Source organism: Anabrus simplex, chromosome 10 (genome assembly GCF_040414725.1).
Source record: "Anabrus simplex isolate iqAnaSimp1 chromosome 10, ASM4041472v1, whole genome shotgun sequence".
In the NCBI taxonomy this organism is placed as follows: domain Eukaryota; kingdom Metazoa; phylum Arthropoda; class Insecta; order Orthoptera; family Tettigoniidae; genus Anabrus; species Anabrus simplex.
In genome coordinates, this window is record NC_090274.1 from 1,245,838 (window position 1) to 1,268,358 (window position 22,521).

Here is a 22,521-nt window from a genome sequence, read left to right on the forward strand (position 1 = left end):
CATAGCTTCTTTCAACTATTTCTGCTATATTGGGTTTTGGAAAGTAATATCTTAAATATTGTTAGAAGTTTATGGATGCATTAAAATACATACGTATGGACATTCATGTTGCATTTTCTGCTTTTTACAACAGTGGTATTTTTTGTTACTCTAAATTTAGAATTAACTTTGTAAACAACATTTATCTAGTTGACTAGTTCTTTGATGACAGAGGGTTCTTAAATTAACATCCTCTCCAGTTTTCATTGGGGAGGATTTTCTTCTTAGCCTCCCTTTTGTCTTCGTATCCATCTTTAAAGTATGTAGCTTAAATGTAAAGTTTCTATTTGCACAGCCTATTTATGTTAGTTTTATGATTTCAGAGTCTTTGAAAGAGTACTTCCAAAAATTTGGGGACATTGAGAATATTAATATCAAGACGGATCCTTTCACTGGCAAATCTCGAGGATTTGCTTTCTTATCTTTCACTACAGTTGAGGCTGTTAACAAGGTAATTTCAATTCTTTTTTCATTTTTGAATTAAATTAGAGCTTAAATTTAATGATCTTATTTCTTTGTAACAGAATTTAAATTTTTTCAAATTTAATGGTAAAATTTCGGTGTGCATTTTTTCCAGGGTTTCAACAAGGAAAACCTTTTTTCCTAAATTTAATGTGTTTATTTTAAATGTTTAAAGGGCAAAGTGGATCTGGAATTTAAATGCTATAATTAATTGTAACATGATGTCCAGTTTGTGGTATTCTCGCGGCATAAAAGCAATATATTTTCTTTATTTGATCTCTTCTTTTTTGTGGAGATTTTCCTTTAATTGTGGGTCTTTTCCTATATATATTTTTTTGTATCGTCGCAGCCTTTTAAAGTACTCGGGTTTTTCTGTACTACATAATGTGAGGTATTCTTTCCGTACATACCGTCCCCTGAATGAACCAAACTCCTGTTGTCCTATGAAAGTGGTCTAAACATTGTATTTTGGTAATATTCATAGATGGTGGTGTTTATAATGGAAAGAACTTCTGGATTGGATCCTGGTAAGTAAAAATCTGGTGTGGAGTGAAGTTTCAGGTATTACAACATTTTCCAGCAGTGGGTTTTGCCATCCTAAGGAAATTTGCTCCGTGATATAAAATTACTGCTGTGCTTTGCTAGTTTGCTGTGGCACTGTACATGGATGAGGGAAGGCAGTGATAACTTTCTAGGGAAGGAATTATGCAAAATGTGGCAGGCACAAACTTATCTGGTACCTAAACTTGAGATTTTTAAGGTGGTTTTTTTTTTTTCCTGTGGGCAAGGACCCGTAAATTGGTCATTGGTTAAATACATACTTTTATGCTACTCAGGGTTTGTCGAAGATTACTGTCATCATAGGCATTGGTTTGCTGACTAGTATAATATCTTCAGAGTGCATCAAGGTCCCTGATTATGGGTTCTTGGATGGCTTAGAACCACAAGCTCTGCTGTAATGGCCAAAGTTCCTTGTAAAACGTGGTGGTCATTTATTCTGTGACACTTGTTTTCGATAATCTCTTCTATTTGCTTTCGTTGCTTTTACTCTAAATGTAGTGTAGTCCCTTTTTTTTGGCTGATCAGATGCTCCCAGTTGCCAGTATCATATTACACTTGTGTGCTTAAATTGAGGATAATTGGAGTTTTTGGCCCTGGATGGGGTATGGCCTAGAGCACCCCAGGCTTGCTCAATGTGGTTTAGGCTGCTCCATTCACTGGATGTCTCCTACACGGTAGCAGCTCAGTGTGGCCGTACATTATCATCCATCAGTAAGAACGTGGGACCCACTGCAACCCTGAAAAGGCGGACGTAGTTCCTGTGTCGAAGATATGCAGGGATGTACAGTTCATGAACCAATGATAATGCTGGCCCACCACCTCTATACAGGCCCCTTTTGAGGATTACACGATGAGAATCACTGTTGAGACTCCCCTTGGACTTGTCAGTGAAGAAAACCTCTACACCAGGCGTTATGGGCTCCTCTGTAGGCATTGGTTTGTGGAATGCAAATTCCAGGTCTCTAGGCAAAATAAGCCACGGTGTGTGTGGAAAACTCTGTTCCAGTGGCCCCCCTGCAATACTGTGTGTCTTTGGGCACTTACGGTGAGCTACCTGTCATCTTGTGTTGTACACTGTGGACTGTGCTGTAGTGTCGGGACACATTTCTTGTCTGGTGGAATTTCTATAATCGTGGGTTGAAACTTTGACACATGGAACTCATTGTGATGTACCCCGCTCCGTTTGGCAACCTCTAGTCACCCTATTATTCTGCCCCATATTACATAGTCTGTAGTGATCGTTGAGCCATTTCCAACACACGATTACCACTAGCACATCCGAAACAAACTGCATCGTCTCAGCACACTCGCAGCTGCTAGTAATTAGCCTCCTTGCAGCGCCACAGCGCACGTGACCAAAGTCTTAGTTATTGCAGGTTGTTTGATGTGGTACCCAGACGTGATTTCAAAACACATCATGCATACCAAAGTTTTATTTTTGCATCGTTCAAACCAAACCCCATGGCAACTACAGCCCATGAAGGACCTTGGCCTACGAAGCGACCGCTGCTCAGCCTGAAGGCCTGCAGTTTACAAGGTGTCGTGTGGTCAGCACACAAATCCTCTCGGCCGTTATTCTTGGCTTTCAATACCAGGGCCACTATCTCCCCGTCAAATAGCTCCTCAGTTCTAATCACTTAGGCTGAGTGGACCTCGAACCAGCCCTCAGGTCCAGGTAAAAATCCCTGACTAGGCAGGGAATCAAACCCGGGGCCTCCAGGTAAGAGGCAAGCACACTACCCCTACACCATGGGGCCGGCTTTGCATGGTTCAACATTATCATTAATGAGCACGAGTTGAGTTTGGACCCTAGAAACTGTTGAATAAAATGCTTTGTAATCGGTGGGGAAAAACTTGCAAGACTGTAGGGGAAAAAAGAGTCAAGAATGTATGCAGCGGTAAGTGAAGTTGTTTAATAAGCGCAAATAAGTTATTTTAAATTTATCATAAGGTTACATAGGCCTAAAAATGGTGTGTCCAAGAATTCAAGGAAGCTTGCTTTCTGCCCAGAGACTATCCCTCTGTGCTAGGACAGTATAGAGAAATATTATAAAAAATTTCCAATTATTTTTGCTTAATTACTGTAAATAAGAATATACAGCCCCTTCTCCATGTCATGGGAGATGGACAAGGACATAAAGTGAAGGTCGTACAGGAACGCTGAAAAGTGACGGCTAATGGAGCTCTTAAGAAGCTATCTTAGGTGTATTTGGCTATTGGTGCCTGAAGTGTGCTTTCAAGACAAAATACAAGCCTCGGATCTAAGAACTCAAGGTGACGACAACAGCTAGGTGTGTACGAAGGCTTACCAGTTGCAAAGTCTGAATCAAGACTTAGTTGCTAGATTGGAACAACACTGATGAATAAAACTGAAAGTAGAGTTGTTCTGATGAAAATTTTTCATCATGGGGATGAGTGAAAGAAAATGGAAGGCAATAGGAATAAGACATAAACTTTACTGGTCTTTAAGTAACTGGGAGTCAAGAAATGGAGTGAGGTTTATACTCGATAAAGATATAGATGTTTGTAGCTAGACTGAATTTGTCAGTGGTAGATTAACTAAACTGTCAGTAAATTGGAACTTAGTGAAATGTACTCTATGCTCCACAATCAGGTAGTTCAAATGAAGAAAATGAAGCCTTCCTGGTTAACTTGATGGACTGTGAAAATTTGGTAGAAATGAGGGATTTTAATGCTCAGGTTGAATTACACAGACTGGGCTAATAATGTTCCCTGGGTCCTTATGAAGTGGGGAATAGGACAGCAGATCTTTGTATGAGTAACACTTGATTCACAGGATATAGGTGATCAATGGTGTACTCTCAGACAGATGTAAGTGATGTCAAAGTTATCCCTGGTGAAAATCTGGATGGAGACCACAAGCTATTAATTGCAGATATCACAAGGGAACACCAAAAATAACTTGGAGACATTTTGAACCTAGAGTGAAAGATGATGTAACGAAAAGATTACCTGAGATTTGCTAATTAGGAGTGGAACAGCCTGAGGAGAGAATATGTGAAGAACAGAGAGAGCTAAGGAAGTAGCATAGTGGAATGCTAGAAGCAGTTAAAAAAGTTAAACAGTTCAAAAGAATAGTTGATGGTGCAAAACGGAAATGCAATAATCTTGCAAACAGAGTAGAACACAAACACAAGAAGTTCCTTATACTGTTAAGAACAACAGAACTATCTACACAGTGGAGCTACCAAATAAGAGAGGTAACTGCGAGGGTGAATCAAATATATACAGGAATTATTTTTAAAAATTTATTCTATCAACCAAAAAAAAATTAAGAGATCACTTTTGTACATAGTGTCCTGCCTTCGGTACACATTTTCTCCATCGGATTGGTAAGTTTTTGATGCCGTCCTGATAGAAGAGGGACATGTGCGGAGCCAGTTGTGCACCAACTCTTCTACACTTGCATCTTCATCAAACCGCTGTCCTCCTAGGTCTTGTTTGAGTGGTCCAAACAAATGGTAGTTTGCAGGGCGATAAATCTGCACTGTACGGAGGGTGTTCCAGAGGTGTCCAGTGAATTTCCTCTAGTTTTTCACGTGTTAAAGCAGCAGTATGCGGTATTACATTGTCATGGAGAAGAATGATGTTTCGGATTGGTTGCCGGCATCGCTTGTTGCGATACGCAGCATTTGCTTCATCTAAAAGGCGACAGTAAGAGGCTGCATTATTTGTCCTTTGTTCATGAAGAAAATCCACGATTAAAATGCCCACAGAGTTCTAGGAAACTGTTGCAAGCACTTTTCCAGCAGATGGGTGCGTTTTCCTTGACCAGACCTGCTTTAACATATGAGTAACACCTGTTTTGTCTTCACCGCCACTCCATGCTTGCTTGCTTGCTTTGACTCTGGGCTGTAATGATGGACCCAAGTTTCATCACAAGTCACGCGACGACGCAAGAAATCCTGTCCTTCCCCGTAGTGACGCAGGGGTCTCTGACAAACTTCCTTGGTAAGTTTTTTGTTCCAGGTTAAGAAGAGGAACTCACCTGGCAGACAATTTGCTGAAATAAGGTTCATATTGGATGATTGTTTGAACACTTCCGTAAATTATTACTGCGGCTAAAACAATCTGCAAAGTTTTTATTCGCCGATCTTCACCAATAATGTCACGAATGGCAACAATGTTGTCTGCAGTGATGCTTGTCCGCGGTCTCCTTACATGAGGTTCATTTTCCACAGCTTTTCTTCCTGCCAGAAATTCTTAAGCCCACTCATACACTCGATTCTGTGAAAGTGTTTTTCCCCAAACTGTGCACGGAGCCATCTCAAAATTTCGGAAGGTTTGGTGCCCTCTTTTGCGAGAAATTTTATAATAATGCGTTGTGCAACACACGTGTGCACCTCTTGCTTATTCATGGCATACTGAAGCAGCCCAGCTCTCCACCGTCGTTTGAGCTTGCAAACCCTTTCTGCAGACACCCTCACCAACATCCTGGCAAAGCCCCGCCTCAGAATTATTACGAACAGCAGCGATACATTCAAATTCCCGCTTTTGATACGCCCTCGTACAAATGAAATATTTACACTATTGCACTCAGCCTATATGCAGGTGTTTGCTCGTAGCAGCTCAGGCTAATTTTTGTGATTTTGGATCTAAATTACAAAAAATCAACACGTAAACAGATTAACACATATTAAAATAAAATACACTAATACATGAAACTACCAGCATTTCAGAAATAAATATACCTTGGACGTATTATTATTAACTTTACTGGCCACATTGGACCAGTTAAGTCTTCCATGTACACTTTGTCTTTGAAGGTTGTACTGTTTGATTCTTCTTACCTGCCCAGTACTTCTTCATTCATTCTGATCGCAATGTTCTTAATTTGTCTGAAATCTCTACAGGCCTTCTGTGCATCATTTCAGTTGAAACTTTGTGATTCTTAAGAAGGGTGGTAATTTTATTCTTGTTCTCTGCATTTGTAATTTTGAATCAAACTGTTTTGAGATCCTCTTGATCCAATGCCCTCCTGTCTTCTCCAGATTTCTCATCACTAGTTGTCGTAAAATCCTGTTTTCTGGTAATCGTAAGGTGTGAAAGAAATAAGAGATTCTTGTCTTCTTCATCGTGCTGGTAATTGGGTCAATCTCTCGATAGACAGTTTTATTGGGGAGGATTCTCCAGACTCCTTCAACCTGGTACTTCTTATTAACGCAAGTTCTAATAATTTTTCTTTCAGTTTTGAGGAGCTGATCAGTTCTTTTTACATTTTTAATTTGGAACAAGGTTTTGCAAGCGTAAGTGGCTTCAGGCAAAGTTACAGTTTTGTAGTTTTGGATCTTAGTGTCCATTGACAAGCATTTCTTGCTATAAGTTGACCAAGTTAGAAATTGTGCTTTTTTTAAATTTTGTTGGTTCTATTTATCCACGTTGCTTTCTCGCTTAAGTTGTGAGTAATGACTTCTTCTAGGTATTTAAATTGTAGGACTATGTTAATTTTTTATCATTTATGTTAATTTTTAATCATTTATGATGACTTTGTTTATGTCAAGGGGTTTCACTGGCATGATCTCAGTTTTTTTAAAAGGATATTTGTGATCCTGTTTTTAGTGCAATTTTCTGGTAACTGGTGATCTGAGCACAGACGTCTTCCATGTCAAAGGCTAAAAGAGCTAAATCATCTGCAAACCCTAGGCAGTTTGTCCTTATTGAGGGTTTTGCTCCAATCATTAATTATAGGTGGGTTTTCTTCTTGCCAAATTTTCATGATGTAATCTAGAGCCACATTGAAGAGCAGTGGGGATAATAAGTCACCTTGTCTGAGGCCTGTATTTATTGTTAAAGCATTTGACAATTCTTCCCTGAACTTTACCTTTGAATAAAATAATAATAATAATAATAATAATAATAATAATAATCGTATGGCCTCAGTTACCGTGTGCAGACATTGCAATTTGACGCCATCTGGCTGTCTGCTCGTCAATTTCGATGTTCCGTTTTACTCTAGGCCCACTAGATGGCAGACCAAGTAAGACGAAACTCTCTTGGGCGTCTATGGCTGAGATTTAATGAATTTTGTCGGTTAAACACCAAATGTGTCACCAGAGATCTTTTACATGCCGACATCATACGACATGGAGCGTCGAATTGACTATTTTCCGCCCTTCAAAAATCCGACCACCTCTGCTGGGTTTGAACCCGCTATCTTGGGATCAGGAGGCCGACGCTCTACTACTGAATAATGGATGGAATACACCTTTGGTCCAATATTCTGGGATTTTCCCTGTGATCCACATTTTGACTAGATGCTGATGTAAATTTATGATTGCTGGTTTCCCTGCGTTTTTTCAAATTTCTGCAAAGACTAGGTCTTGACCACATGCCTTATAATTTTTTAGTTCCTTAATTGCGAATTCTGCCTCATTGATAGTTCAAGGATCTATTAGATCTGGAGTGGTTAAAACGGGTGTGTCGGTATTTACTTCCGTTTCCAGTGGGTACCCACAATTTAAAAGTTTGTTGAATGTATCTGTGAGGATCTCTGCATTTTCTTCATTACTATGGGCTAACCTTTCTGAATTATCTCTCAGCACTAATATTGGGTGCTCATATTTTTAAGGGTATTTGCCAAAGGTTTTATGATAATCTCATGATTGTTTTTTGTTAAAACTCTCTTCTATCCTTTGTAAGGTATTCTAATATGTTTGGTTTGTCTGATGATTTTATGGGTTGACTTTCTTTGTTTTATTAGTTCTAAATTTGATTTGTCTGACTTTTGGGCTAGATGATTTATCCAAGCTTGGTGTCTTCTCTCAATTGCCTGGTCACATTCTTCATTCCACCATTCATGTTTTTTCTTAGGATTTGTTGGAGCGAACTCTTCTGCTATCGATTTTAGTTTGGTGGTCAGTTCTTCTAATGTATTAGTGTTGACAGATCCTTCTCCTGTTTTCCTATAGTACTCCCTATTATTTATTAAGGTGGTAGGGTTGAACTTCTTTCTATTTTTATTTGCAGGTCTTTTCTTAATCCTTGAAGTTAATTTTCTTTTGACCTTAACAACATAGTGATCTGACCCCGAGTCTGCCCTCACGCCCCCTTAGGACCTTGACATTGTAGATTTCACGATGGTGAAATTTATCCGTGAAAATGTGGTCCAGGTGCCATTCACCTTTTTTGGAATCAGGATGTTTCCAAGTTTTTAATTTGTGAGGTTTCCTTTTAAAGTATGATTATTTTGAGATAACATTGTGGTTTCTGCATAATTCAACCAATCTTTGACCATTTTTATTCATAAGTAATAATAATAATAATAACTTAAATGTTTCCACCTTTTCAATACAATATATTCACAAAATTACAAAATTATACGGTACTAGTTTCGACCCATCTAGGGGTCATCATCAGCCGTATTGGAGCAAAGATCATTTGTGGCGAAATCCTAAGACAATATTATTTTAAAGAATAACAAGTGAAATGAGATGTTATGGTAATAGTTAATAATACAAGGAATATACATAATAAGAGGTTTTTAACAAAGAATAAAGTATAAATGGGGTGTTGTAAAAATTATAATCATGGAAATCAGTAAGTTCTTGTATTGAAATGAAATATGGCTTAGGAAGAGGGCTTAAGGTGGGGCTGAAGGGTGCGGGAAAAAGTGTAATTGTCTTGGAAAAGTACCTTTGATTAAATTTAGGATTGAGTTTAGGTTGGCTGCATTATTGTTTCTGAGGAAAGTGATAAATAGATCGAAGAGTATGTTGGGTTTCTCTGAGATTTCATTGAGATTGTGACTGGCATTAAAGTATTGGTCTAGGTGTATGTAGTAATTTTCCATTATGTTCAGTAAAGGGCCCTTGTTTGCTAATACGAGGATGTCCATGTCTTGTTCAATATTGGTGAAATTATGGTTATAATCTTGCATGTGTTGGCCGATGGCTGAAAACTTGTTGTATTTTATTGCGTTAGTGTGCTCGTGGTATCTGATAATGAAGTTTCTCCCGGTTTGCCCGATGTAGGGTTTTTTACAGGTGGTACATTTGATCCTATAAACTCCTGATTTTAAAAAACTGCTGGTCTTGTTGATGTGAATATATTGTATTGAAAAGGTGGAAACATTTAAGTTATTATTATTATTACTTATATATTGTTCAATACGGACCAAAAGCATGAAATTCATAACCATCAACATTTTTATTCATCCTCTTATGTGATGGCTGTTTTCCAATGATATCTCGGTACCTTCTTTTTATCCCAGTTGTGCGTTGAAATCGCCAAGGAGAATTTTAACGTGTGATAGAGTAATGTTGATTAAGGTGACACTGTAGATAAAAATCCGTGGTGTAGTGGTAGCGTGCCTCTCTCTTACCCGGAGGCGCCGGGTTCGATTCGCGGCGAGGTCAGGGATTTTTACCTGGACCTGAGGGCTGGTTCGAGGTCTACTCAGCCTACGTGATTAGAATTGAGGAGCTATCTGACGGTGAGATAGCGGCCCCGGTCTAGAAAGCCAAGAATAACGGCCGAGAGGATTCGTCGTGTTGACCACAGGACCCCTCGTAACCTGCAGGTCTACGGGCTGAGCAGCGGTCGCTTGGTAGGCCAAGGCCCTTCAAGAGCTGTAGTGCCATGGGGTTTGGTTTGGTTTGGTTTGGTAGATAAAAATGTATTTTTACCTAATGCATGGATTTTCACGAAACTTTGTGGGAATGTCTACCTACATAAAAGTAGAGATATCGTGAACATTTCTTTCATATACAATTAATAGTTTTTCCAAAATAATTTGTTTTGAAATTTTTAATTCCATTTTTTCATAAAATTTAATTAACATGTTAATGTAAATTCATAAGTAGGTAGATAATACTGATTTTAAAGCACTGTGTGCTTAACAAATGTTAACTAACAATTGTTATTAATTTAACACTTCGTTTAAAAGTACCCTGTTTCACGAACATATTTCCAACATTTGTTACGAAACAATTGTTAAAGACAAATTAACACATTTCCGTAAGATTTCTGAACGCGTTTGGCAGTGCGCGTCTTTTGTTTCTTGACATATAGCGCTCCTAGTGGAGTGTTGAAATAGTATTTTGTCACACAGACACATGGTTGACATTATTATAGGTTATGGTTAGCGGAGACCGCTAAGAAGTAAACATGTCGAGTAAGAGGCAACATCAGCGTTATTATGATAAATGCGAGACAAATGTTATAGTTTTAATTTCAAATTATGCGAGTGTGCTTAAAATATGAAATAACGGACTGTTATATCACAACATTCTATATAGCCTATTCTTGTAGGAGTGGAATCTAAGGTTCCTACATCACCGGGAAAATGTGATAATTGATACGTTTTGAATGATTTTCGGGCATTCTTTTATTGCGGGGAAAATAATGTTGTGCCTTGTTAATGCTGCAATGGCAGCAAGAATTCTTTGTAGAATTCTACACATTCTTTTCTTGCCCTCCTGAACATAGTCGCCTACTATTAGGCCTTTTTTCTTTTGAAATAAATACTATTTGTTCGGGATGTCGACCTATGAAGATCTTTTGCCCCTACAATTAGGCCTACATGGAAAGTGTCTCGAGGTCAGATGTCATTACAAACCTCCGCTTCGGACGAAGTGGAGGTGATATAACACTAAAGGTGAACAAATTTTACTTATACATGTCAGGTCCGCAACCTAATAACTTCTGAAAAATTGATGAAACCCCGATTCCAATGCAAGGCGTATATATTTAGGATTTGTGGCATAGTGGTCATCGTACTTGTCCGCGAGCATCGTAGACGTGAGTTCGAGTCTCGTTTCAGGGAACGTTGTTTAAAAATTGGAACAAAAATATTACGCAAATTGCAATACCGGTACACTTTGTTTTCTACCTGAAATTAATATAGGTCTAAACGTTCTCACAGTTACTGCTGGATCTCTTCTTAATCTGTTTATCCTCCAGGGTCGGTTTTTCCCTCGGACTCAGCGAGGGATCCCACCTCTACCGCCTCGAGGGCAGTGTCCTGGAGCTTCAGACTTTGGGTCGGGCGATACAATTAGGGAGAATGATCAGTACCCCCCAGGCGGCCTCACCTGCTATGCTGAACAGGGGCCTTGTGGAGGGATGGAAAGAAGATTGGATGGGACAGGGAAGGAAGCGGCCATGGCCATAAGTTAGGTACCATCCCGGCATTTGCCTGGAGGAGAAGTGGGAACCCACGGAAAACCACTTCGAGGATGGCTGAGGTGGGAATCGAACCCTCCTTTACTCAGTTGACCTCCCGAAGCTGAGTGGACCCCGTTCCAGCCCTCATACCACTTTTCAAATTTCGTGGCAGAGCCAGGAATCGAACCCGGACCTCCGGGGGGTGGCAGCTAATCACGCTAACCACTACACCACAGAGGCGGACTATATTAATTAGAGGTAGGAAATAAAGTTCCACTGCAATTTGATCATTACTTTTATTCGCATTTTTACCTTCACATTCCCTGAAATAATTAATTATATTTGTATTTAAAAAAAAGTGATCTAACGCGGGACTCGAACTTTCGTCGTCGTGGTTCGTAGACAAGTACGATGACCACTCGGCCACTGCTACACTTGACTAGTGTGCAACTTTTCAAGTATATACGCGGTGCTTTACAATCGGGAAGTCGTAATTTTTCGGAAATGATTAGGTTACGGACCTAACAAGTACAAGTTAAATGTGTTCGCATTTTAGTGTTCTATCCCCTCCACGTGGTCCGAAGTGGATCCTGCCTCATGACATTTGTCCTCATTTATTTCGAAAACGAAACTGTACGGTATTGACCCAAACCCTTCTACACGAGTTACCATTGAGTATCCCCCAGCAGGTACATTAAGCTAGTTGAAATCGATTGGACGCGGGGTCTAACCCATCCTTGTAAAGTCTATAAGCAACTGCTGCACTGGATAGATTGGTAAGTTGCAATCTGTTGGAAACTCTGACCTATATCGTCTAGTAGGTACCTTGTTCATTATGGCTTCGGTAATTAGAAATCTTTCTTCTGACAACTCTAAAAGGTCGTTATTTCTTAGTATGGGTCGTCCTTTGCCGTCTTCAGTTTATAAATAGTCCTCATACAGCAGTAAAGCTTCAAACTTACGTCTTCTACATGTCTCCATTTTGAAATTTTAGCAACTGTTAAGAGGTTTAACACAGGGGTGCTGCTAGGTTAATTTAACACAAGATTTAACAATTGTTAGAGTTAACAATTCTTGATGAGACGACCATTTTGTTAAATTGTGTGTTGAGTCTCCTTAACAGCAGTGTTAACGCTTAACATTCGTTGAAGAAACCGGGCCTGTATCTATTTTTTTTACATAATTTTTATAAGGAGATATATTGCACTAAAGTTTGTGTAATTTTTACGTTCTAAAATCTTGGACTTAAAAATCCCTACTACTTGAAAAATTCTGCTATCAAAATTTCCATATGCAGGTTTCATAATATAGCTGTGATACATATACCATACAAATTTTATTACATTTGGCAGAATATTATGGGAGAAAAATGGGACTTAAATATAAAATTACAGTTGGCAAACAAAGCATTATTACAGTGATAAATTGTTTGAATTCAGCAGAATAACTTCGTTACCAGAAAAAAGAAACTTAATCCTTTCCATTTCAGTCATAAAAAAATATTTCACCAAAATGACCAAAATATCGATTTCTATCTCCGGAGTGTTGCCTTAAAGTTTGATCCATGAGATCCCAGAATTTTTGTGCTTCTTCTTTATCCTTTAGGGTGTTATTTTTCTGATTTGTGGGAGCATGTACATTGATAATTGTGTAGATTTTATTTGCAGATTTCAGAGTTACTGTTGCAAGTCTGGGGAATTGAGATTTAAATTCCATGGCTGATTCTATGATTTTGAGATTTATTAGAAATCCATTACCAAACTGCAGACAGTTTTTCATCACTCGTCTTCCAGGGATTCTTTTATACAGTCAGTACCCTTGTGATTCTATTGGGTCTTGATCACTATTCCTTATTTCTTGAAGGGGCCATGATTAGAATTTTATGTTTGTCCATGATGTCAGTGATAATCTTTAATTTTCCAATTTGGCACAGAGAGTTAACATTGTGTTTTGAGAAGAAAGAAGATTTGTTTAGTTTTAATTCTTTGAAGTCATTGTATAGATGCTGGCTGTTGAGTTTTCGGGTGCTCCGATGAATCATAATCTTCCGAATGACGGCCCACCACATCCGAATGCTGCTTTTTCTGCAATATATGATTGTAGTGGGTAGAATTCCTTTTCAAAAGACTTTTCATGGTCGACTGTCTAAGGAGTCGCCTTGAGATAATAATAAATTCTCGAGTTACAATTCTAAATTTTATTTAAAAAGGTGAAGATGAGAGATGAAGGATGATATCATGAAATTGTGAAGAAGGCTTTCTGTCTTATTTCATCCTAGTTGTTCAGGACTGGGAGTGGGCATTTCCTCCATACCCCGCAAACATTATGATTTTCCTGCCAATACTCGGGTAGCTGATTGCAGTGGTTTCCCACTGGGCGATCGGGTCGCCACATCTCTACACCTACTTGGATGTATTATCATTGGTAAAGACAAAAATAATTATTAAATTTTGAAAATAAATTTAAAAAAATCAATAATGGTTTTCAATGACAGAAAGATCTGGCATTATTGTGTCTTTCTTCCTTACTCTTAGGGCTGAAAGAAAGAACATTTAATTGTGAATAATTTGATAATATGATTTTTTGTGCTGCAGTTCACTCATGAAGTATGGCAAGAAGTTGTTCACTCTACACATAACTGCATTGATGTCAGGTCCCCGCGGTCTGTTGCACGGTGAGCAGCTGTGACTGTGCGAAAATCTTCAGGGGTAAAATCATCACTTCCCACATAATGGGAATCACTTTCGGCAACAAAAAAAAAAAAAAGGTTACTATTACTGTGTAAATAATCTGAAAATTCAAGTATATCTGACTCATTTGGCCTTGAATATGGCCTATATTACGAGAAAAAGATAACGCAGGCACGTACAACAACAGGGTAATTAGAAGGTGTAAAATTATAGTTTGCGAAGAACAGTGAACACATGATATACAAAAAAAAAACTCTAAACTAAACTGATAGCAAGATTAAATTGTTGTATTCATATGGCAACCATAACATAAACATTCATGGTCAACAGATTTCATTTGTCGAAAATAAAAAATATTTTGTAGGGCTGGTGGATATATCTGTAGAGTAAAACCCAAATTGAATGCTTAAGTTACTGACACGATAAACTGTTACCATTTAACGGTCAGAAATTACCAAAATCCCTAAATAGGAGAGAGCCGATGTATTATCAGCGTCGTGAGCGTTCTTGCTATAACCTTTTGCGCCGATCTAAGTGCAAGAGGGTTTAAGGATTACATACATGTTTCTATCACTTACTGAACTATGACGCACATGCTGACTCTCCAAATCCTATAAACAATATTGCTGGAAGTTTGACTTGGCTGCAAGTGGAGACTGCAACATGTAAAATGAAAAAAGGTGCTGGACTAGATGCATTATATGTGGACTTGGTGGAAGCACTTGGAGAACCTAGAATACAGTGGTTGTATAGACTACTAAATACAATTTGGAAAGAATCTGTGACTGGAGGCAAGGTGTGATCATTCCACTATTTAAGAAAGTTGACCGAAAGGTATTACTCTTCTATCTCGTAGATTAAAAAATATTGAGAGTCCCTCCTGGAGTGAAAAATCAGAAAATTTATTGAACCTAAATTTGAGGAAGAGCCACATTGATTTGAACCAGACATATTTACCCTCGTGTTTAAATTTTTTTTTTTTTTTTAAGTTAAGCACCCAAAGAAGTGGTTGAATGTGAATGAACCTACATATGCTAAAAGACCATGGGCCTTTATTGAACTGATTACAGTAAGGGATGAAAGACACGAGGCCGTTGGCAGTTACAGGTGGAATGTTGGTGCCAGGTCAGTAGGGTGTTGCAATCCCCCTCCCCCCCTCTCCTCCGGCCACAATGCATGCCCTTATGCAGTTCGGAATGGTGTCAATGATCTAGGCAGTCCGTAGACACACGTGCTATGTGTGGACATGCATTATCTTGTTGGAACATTCTCCCAGGGTGCTGTGCCATAAGCGATAAGACGTGCGGACGCAGAATGTCCGTGACGTATCATTGTGGCTTCAAAGTCTGCCGAAGCACTATTAGAGATGAACACATGTCCTATAGCTCCCCATACCATGATGCCAAGGATTACGCCTGTGTGTCTTTCCACAATATTGGGGGGATCTGCCCTCGACACCACAAAACCCACACACAATGATCTTCGGAGGTTATGGAGAAGTGGGATTAATCACTGAACATGATGCGACACCAGTCGTCCTCTGTCCATGCCTCCCAGGCAAAGCATCACTTCAAATGCAGGCGTTTGTATTCTGGTGTCAATGTCAACCGACGCGCATGGCTTTAGGAGGCCAATCCAGCGTTCGGAAGTCTAGACACTGTGCGGGAACTCGCAGGATGTTCGTGGATGGCAGGTGCCAAAGTTATGGGATCCCGCAATGCTCGGCACACCATACGACGGTCCTCCCTTTGGGTGGTGTTTCTTGGTCGAACCAAACCTACACTATGTGATTGGGTGCCCTCATGTACCCATTGAGTCCAACATTTGGCCACTGTGACATCTGAATGGCCCAGATGCCTGGGAATTGCACAATACTACCAACCAGCCTCGTGCAGTCCCATAATGCGGCCTCTATTAAATGCTGTCAGTTAGTGGATAGGCTGTCTAACATGTCTTGAGAGGCATTATGGGTGCTTCGTACTGTACGTAGTCTCACAGCATTTGACTGGTGACAACTTATCAACAACAGGACGGTGCCATCACGAATGCAGTCTGGTGGGCGTTCTACACATTACAGATCCTTGTAAATCTTACTCGCACATCAATGGTATTATACATGTATACCGAAATGGGATATTGCACCACTCCTGGGTGCTTAACTTTTTGTCAGACATTGCAGACACACACAGCACAGTGTAATAAGAGTGAAATATAACTTTACAATACTGAATACAGAAAGGGTCACAATGACAGATTTACATCTATTATATAATTAATTCATTTTACTGTGGCTAGGAAGAGCTCGGTTGGATCCCCTGAGAAGGCTGTTAGTGGACCATCTTGGATAATGTGCTGAATAGTTTGTCTTTCAGCACGACAATTACATCCAGGAGAAGGAAATTTCTTCAGTTTGTAAAGGGAATGTGCATATCAGCCACAGTTTGTTCTGACTCTGTTTAGAGTAGACCATATCTTTCTGGGGAGCTCAAAACCTGGTGGCTTAGTTGTGAGGCATGACATGGTTTTGTTTTGGTGGAGCAAAGATTGTCCATAATTGTTTCCAGTGATTAGTTATGTAAGAATTAATTTTCAACAAGTTTCCTTGCAGTATTCAGGGGAGGATGGCAAGAGTGAAGCATGTTCCTATTAATATCATGGAGATCATGATGCACAGGGAGAGAAGGATTATTGCATATAGTACGGTACACTTTCATAAGGCAGTTTTCTTGCCTCGCAGATGGAGGTTGTATATGGCCTAATTAAGAGATATAAACTTCATGTTGAATGGTCCGTATTGAACTGTGATTACTAGGGCGCAGATTTTTAGGTTTTAACTTATTTTTTTTCCTCACTATATAATTCACAAATTTTTATATATTTGTTCGTTTCACACTTCCTGGAGCAGAATATGTGAATTTCATTGCACCTAAAAAAACCTAAATGAGGGGTTGACACCTAAAATAGCCTAAATAGCCTTTTCACCTTCTTCAAATAAAGAATGTTATTTTCCCTGCATTGTAAAATTATTTCCACCGCAATTACAAGCAGTAAGACGGAGGTAATTCATGTTACTACCGTTAAATGCAGCACATCCCATGCATCCCACTACATATGTGACATCTGGTGGCTCCTTGATGCATCTGATGGGTCAGGAGGAATGTAAACAGTTTCGCCTCCAGTCGTCCGTAGAGAATACGGCCGGCAGAGTGTGTGATGACTGGTTCCTGCAATATTTTCTAACTCTATTTGTTGTATAGCGAAACAATGCCTAAATCGCACTTATTGAGAAAATGGATTGCTACAGATGGACACTTCACTACAGACGGTCGAGTAGTCTTCTGTCAGGCATGCTCCGAAGAAGTAAGTTTCCCGTAACTGATCTAAAACCTGCATTGCAATACCCTATCTCTCTTACTGAATAGTACTTAGGATTTGGATTCTTCATTTCAGGTTAAATGTGGGCAGAAATCCCATCTTGAGCAGCATAAATCTGCAGCTGCTCACATGGCTAGCATAGAGAGGAGAAATAAGTCCAGCAACAACAGTAAGCAAACGTTTATTTCTTCCACAGTTGGCAAGCCTGAAGATAACTTTAACTTTCGTCTATGTCAGGCGTTAGTGTCTGCAAACGTCCCATGGAACGTGCTACAGTAAGTAACCTGACCATGAAAACATTCTTAGGAGACATCAGTGGCCGCAGTATACCTAATGAATCCACTTTATTTGTATCATGTTTACCAGAAGACATTAGATGAAATAAGAGAAGATATAGGCGATCACTATATTTGGTGTTCTGTCGATGAAACATCTGACAGTTGTGGTCGCTTCATTGTGAATGTGGTAGTAGGTAAGCTGGATCAAAATGAACCAGGTAACGCTCATCTAATTCTTTGTAAAGAAATGGAACAAACTAACAACAGCACAATAGCCTGCTCTGTGAGGGATGCTTTACGCATATTGTGGCCAGCAGAGAATCAAGATAGTAAGTTCCTTTTGTTAGTGACAGACAGTGCTGCCTACACATTGAAGGCAGGGCAGGTTCTACAGTCCTTCTACCCGAGCATGCTACACATTACTTCCTTGGCCCACGGCCTGCACCGCCTTGCGGAGGAGATTAGAAGCAACTTCAGTGACGTCAACAGCGTGGTTTCTTCAGTCAAGAAAGTTTTCCTCAAAGCCCCAACACGTATACAGTTGTTCAAAGAGAAACTACCAACAACACCTGAGCCAATACTTACCCGCTTGGGAACTTGGCTGTCTGCTGCTATTTACTATGCTGAGCACCTAGAAGAAATTAAAAATGTCGTCAATGACTGATGAAACAGAAGCTTCCTGCATCGCAAAGACCAAGAAATCGCTTGAGTGCCCGACCCTTGTCGCTTCCCTAGCATATATTAAGACACGTTTTTGTTTTATACCAGAAGCTATTCTCCAGTTGGAAGGTGCAACCTTGCCACTCAAAGATTCCCTGGATATCATTGGCAATGTTTCCAGAAGAGAAATAAATACCTGGGCCATTGGGAGTGGCATGTTCTTCGAAGCTGCAGAAGATTCTTCAATGCAATCCTGGTTTTGAAGATATGAAAGTCATCAATTCAATATTACAGGGTGAAAAGTATTCAGGAAAGTTACCCCTACAACCTAATGCATTAGCATCTATGTACTACGCTCCAATGACGTCTTGTTCCGTTAAAAGAACTTTTTCGTCATATAAGAATGTGTTACGTGACAACAGGAAATCATTTACGCCAGATAATGTGGGTTATGTACGTCGTTATTTACTGCAAGCCAAAAAAATAACTTACAAAGGACACAGTACAGTGTATTCTCTGCGTATTTTTATGAATATGACAATGTAAACTTTTGTAACATAAGTACTAAATAAATTTTACAGAACTACGAAAACCAAAAAATATTGCTGCCTGGAGGCAGAAACCTAAAATAACCTATTTTAAAAATTCAAAAAACCTAAAGTGAAGGTTTATGCCACCTAAAAATCTGGGCCCTAGTGATTACATATAAAATTAAAAGTTTAGTTTAACATTTCCACATTTTCAGTACAAAATTTTTGTAATGCGAGTTACATTGCAAATGAAATATTTATTTGGTACTAGTTTTCGACCTAAGGTTACAGCCAACAACATGAAATGCACTACATATTAAATAGTTTATAAACAATGTACATATATCGCAGAAACATTGTGGCTTGACGTTATAAAGTTAAAAAGTGAAGACGAAACAGTCACAATGGAGATTAAGTTTTAAATTATGTATAAGTTGCATTAAAGCAAGAGACTTAGCTGCCATTGAAGGATGATTCAATTTAATCAATCTGGATGCCGAAGATTTTACAGAACTACGAAAACCAAAAAATGTTGCTGCCTGGAGGCAAAAACCTAAAATAACCTATTTTAAGAATTCAAAAAACCTAAAGTGAAGGTTTATGCCATCTAAAAATCCGTGCCCTGGTGATTACATATAAAATTAAGAGTTTAGTTTAACAGTTCCACCTTTTCAGTACAAAATTTTTGTAATGCGGGTTACATTGCAAATTAAATATTTATTTGGTACTAGTTTTTGACCTAAGGTCAATGTCATCATCAGCCAACAAGACGAATTGCACATCATATTAAATAGTTTATAAACAAGGTACATATATCACAGAAACATTGTAGCTTGACGTTATAGAGTTAAAAGTTGAAGATGAAACAGTCACATTGGAGATAAAGTTTTAAATTATGTATAAGTTGCATTAAAGTAAGAGACTTAGCTGCCGTTGAAGGAGGATTCAATTTATCAATCTGGATGCCGAAGATTCGTGAAAATTCGTGTATCCTTCGCTACAAAGTTCTGACAGCTGTAAGTCATCATATGCATTGATCAAATTGAATCATCCTTCAGCGGCAGCTGAGTGTCTTGCTTTAATGCAATTTATGCATAATTTAAAACTTTATCTCCATTGTGACTGTTTCATCTTCAACTTTTAACTTTGTAACGTCAAGCCACAATGTTTCTGTGATATACGTACATTGTTTATGGACTATTTAATATGTTGTGCAATTCGTGTTGTTGGCTGATGAATACCTTGACGTTAGGTCGAAACTAGTACCAAATAAATGTTTCATGTGTAATATAACTCGCTTTACAAAAAAATTGTATTGAAAAGGTGGAACTGTTAAACTAAACTTTTAATTTTATATAAGGCTTAATCTCGGCAAACGGAATGTTGGAGTGAATCGGATTGCCCCAGATTTGCACAATATTTAGCCAGTGGCTAGACCAGTCCAAGGACAGAAATCATAGGTGTAGAAGCTTATGAATCCCATGTCATACCATGCTAAGATGTGGTTCTGGTTGTAAGCTTGGTGGCTGTTTCAGCAAGGTGTTCTTTGAAGCTTAGAGTCCTGTATAAAGTAACTACCAGATGCTTGGAATATCTATAATGTAAAAGTAGTCTGTTTTCAAAGTAGGTATGCAATTCTCTGTTGGCATTTCTGTTGCTAAGATGGGGAGAGGATACTTCTATCTTGGCAGTTATATAGAATTAAATTTCCAATCAATTATGTCTTATACATTTTTACCGTACCAGCTCTGATAACACAGATATTAATGAATTTGTAGTTTTGTTGCTAAGTCCATATCAACGCCGAGCCACAAGAAAATGGGTTAACGGAATTTAATGAAAACCGCTATGTAGAGTCAGGGAATAAGGAACTACAGTCTAGGCTGTAAATAATTTTATTCGCCCGAGATGAAATGGTAGTTTAGGGGAAGGCGCCTAAAATTTAATTTTTAAATACGGCCGAAAAGAATTTAATGAAAATTGGTATATAAAGTCGGGGGATGAGCCGCTACAATCTAGGCTATAAATAATTTTATTCACGATGAGTGAAATGGTAGTTAAGGGGAAGGCCTTAAATTTAATTATCGAATATTTATATTATTAGCGGTCCTATCGATAAATACTATATATATAGAATTAAATTTCCAATCAATTATGTCTTATACAGTTTTACCTACCGGCTCTGATAACACAGATGTTAATGAATTTGTAGTTTTGTTGCTAAGTCCATATCAATGCCGAGCAACAAGAAAATGGGTTAATGGAATTTAATGAAAACCGGTATGTAGAGTTGGGGAATAAGGAACTACAGTCTAGGCTGTAAATAATTTTATTGGCCCGGGATGAAGTGATAGGGAAAGGCGCCTAAAATTAAATTTTTAAATACCGGTACCTATGTTATTGGTGCTATTGAAAAGTACTACATAACAAAAGTTATAGACAATACAATTTCCGATCATTTATGTTTCATTCAGTTTTACTGTACCGACTATGATAGAGTGGTATTTCAGAAGGCCTACATCGAAAGCGCATAACACTGATCAACAATAACTTTACATTGACCATTGTTTGTTGTGATGTTCTTCGTTTCTTATGGTGCTGCTCAACTCCGATAGATGGGATTACTAATAATAATAATAATAGTAATAATAATAATGTTATTTCTTTTACGTCCCACTAACTACTTTTTAAGGTCTTCTGAGACGCCGAGATGCCGGAATTTAGTCCCGCATGAGTTCTTTTACGTGCCAGTAAATCTACCGACACGGGGCTGTCGTATTTGAGCACCTTCAAATACCACCGGACTGAGCCAGGATCGAACCTGCCAAGTTGGGGTTAGAAGGCCAGCGCCTTAACCGTCTGGGCCACTCAGCCCGGCGGGATGGGATTACTACTGCGTACCGAGTATAACAGCCCGACTGAACATTGGCAGGAAATAGCTGGGGAGTTGGAAAACTTTCTTCTTTAGCATGCCATTCTTCTGGTTCATGTAGCCTCCGTCGCTCAGACGGCAGCGCATTGGCCTCTCACCGCTGGTTACCGTGGTTCAAATCCCGGTCACTCCATGTGAGATTTGTGCGGGACAGGTTTTTCTGCGGGTACTCCTGTTTTCAGTCTTCTTTCATTCCAGCAACACTGTCCATTCTCATTTCATAACATCTATCAGTCGTTAATATATCAATGGGAGTGGCGACTCTATCGTACTAACAGCGTATATATATGCTTCATTCATTACATCCCTGACCCGGTCAATGACTGGAAAACAGGTTGTAGTTTTTCATTTTCCTCTGGTTCGTACATTTTTTGATACTGCAGGTACGTAACACACTGGTTCATCATAGTATTCCAGCTATTCGATCCCTACTCTGACGCGCTGTTTTGAATGAGCTGTATGCACACTTACGGCAGAGGCTCACTTAGTAGTAGTAGTAGTAGTAGTAGTAGTAGTAGTAGTAGTAGTAGTAGTAGTAGTAGTAGTAGTAGTAGTAGTAGTAGGACATAGTCTAGAATTACAATTTAAGCCTATTTCAAATTATAGCACAACATTTCACTAAATAACTCAAAAGTCAACCCTGAAAAGAGCCGTTTCTTAAGAAAAGCTTCTTCCTCTTCACTTTTATTAAATTCTACATTCATTTAATTCCAAATGAGCAGTGAAGAGGGGGCTTCTCCTCTGGCTTGGAGGAAAAAATTGCCTCCAAGTCAGGTTTTTTCGTTGCCAGTGTAGTGAATTGAGATTTTCTGACTCATCGGGTACTCCCCGGAAACAGATTAGTAAAAGGGCATAGTTTTTGCCCTGGG

The 22,521-nt window shown here is 38.9% G+C and overlaps 1 protein-coding gene across 3 annotated transcripts in view; it reads left to right on the forward strand.

Moving 5' to 3' along the window:
* Nucleotides 1-22,521, forward strand: part of LOC136882351 (RNA-binding protein squid) — a 102,065-nt gene that overhangs the window by 40,846 nt on the left and 38,698 nt on the right. For all 3 annotated transcript variants that reach the window (XR_011018790.1, XM_067154953.2, XM_067154955.2), the window contains exon 3: nucleotides 363-490. Coding sequence is in view for 2 of the 3 variants with exons in the window: in XM_067154953.2 (XP_067011054.1) it covers nucleotides 363-490 (128 nt within the window). In the remaining variant the exon portion in view is untranslated. The remainder of the gene's footprint in view (nucleotides 1-362; nucleotides 491-22,521) is intronic.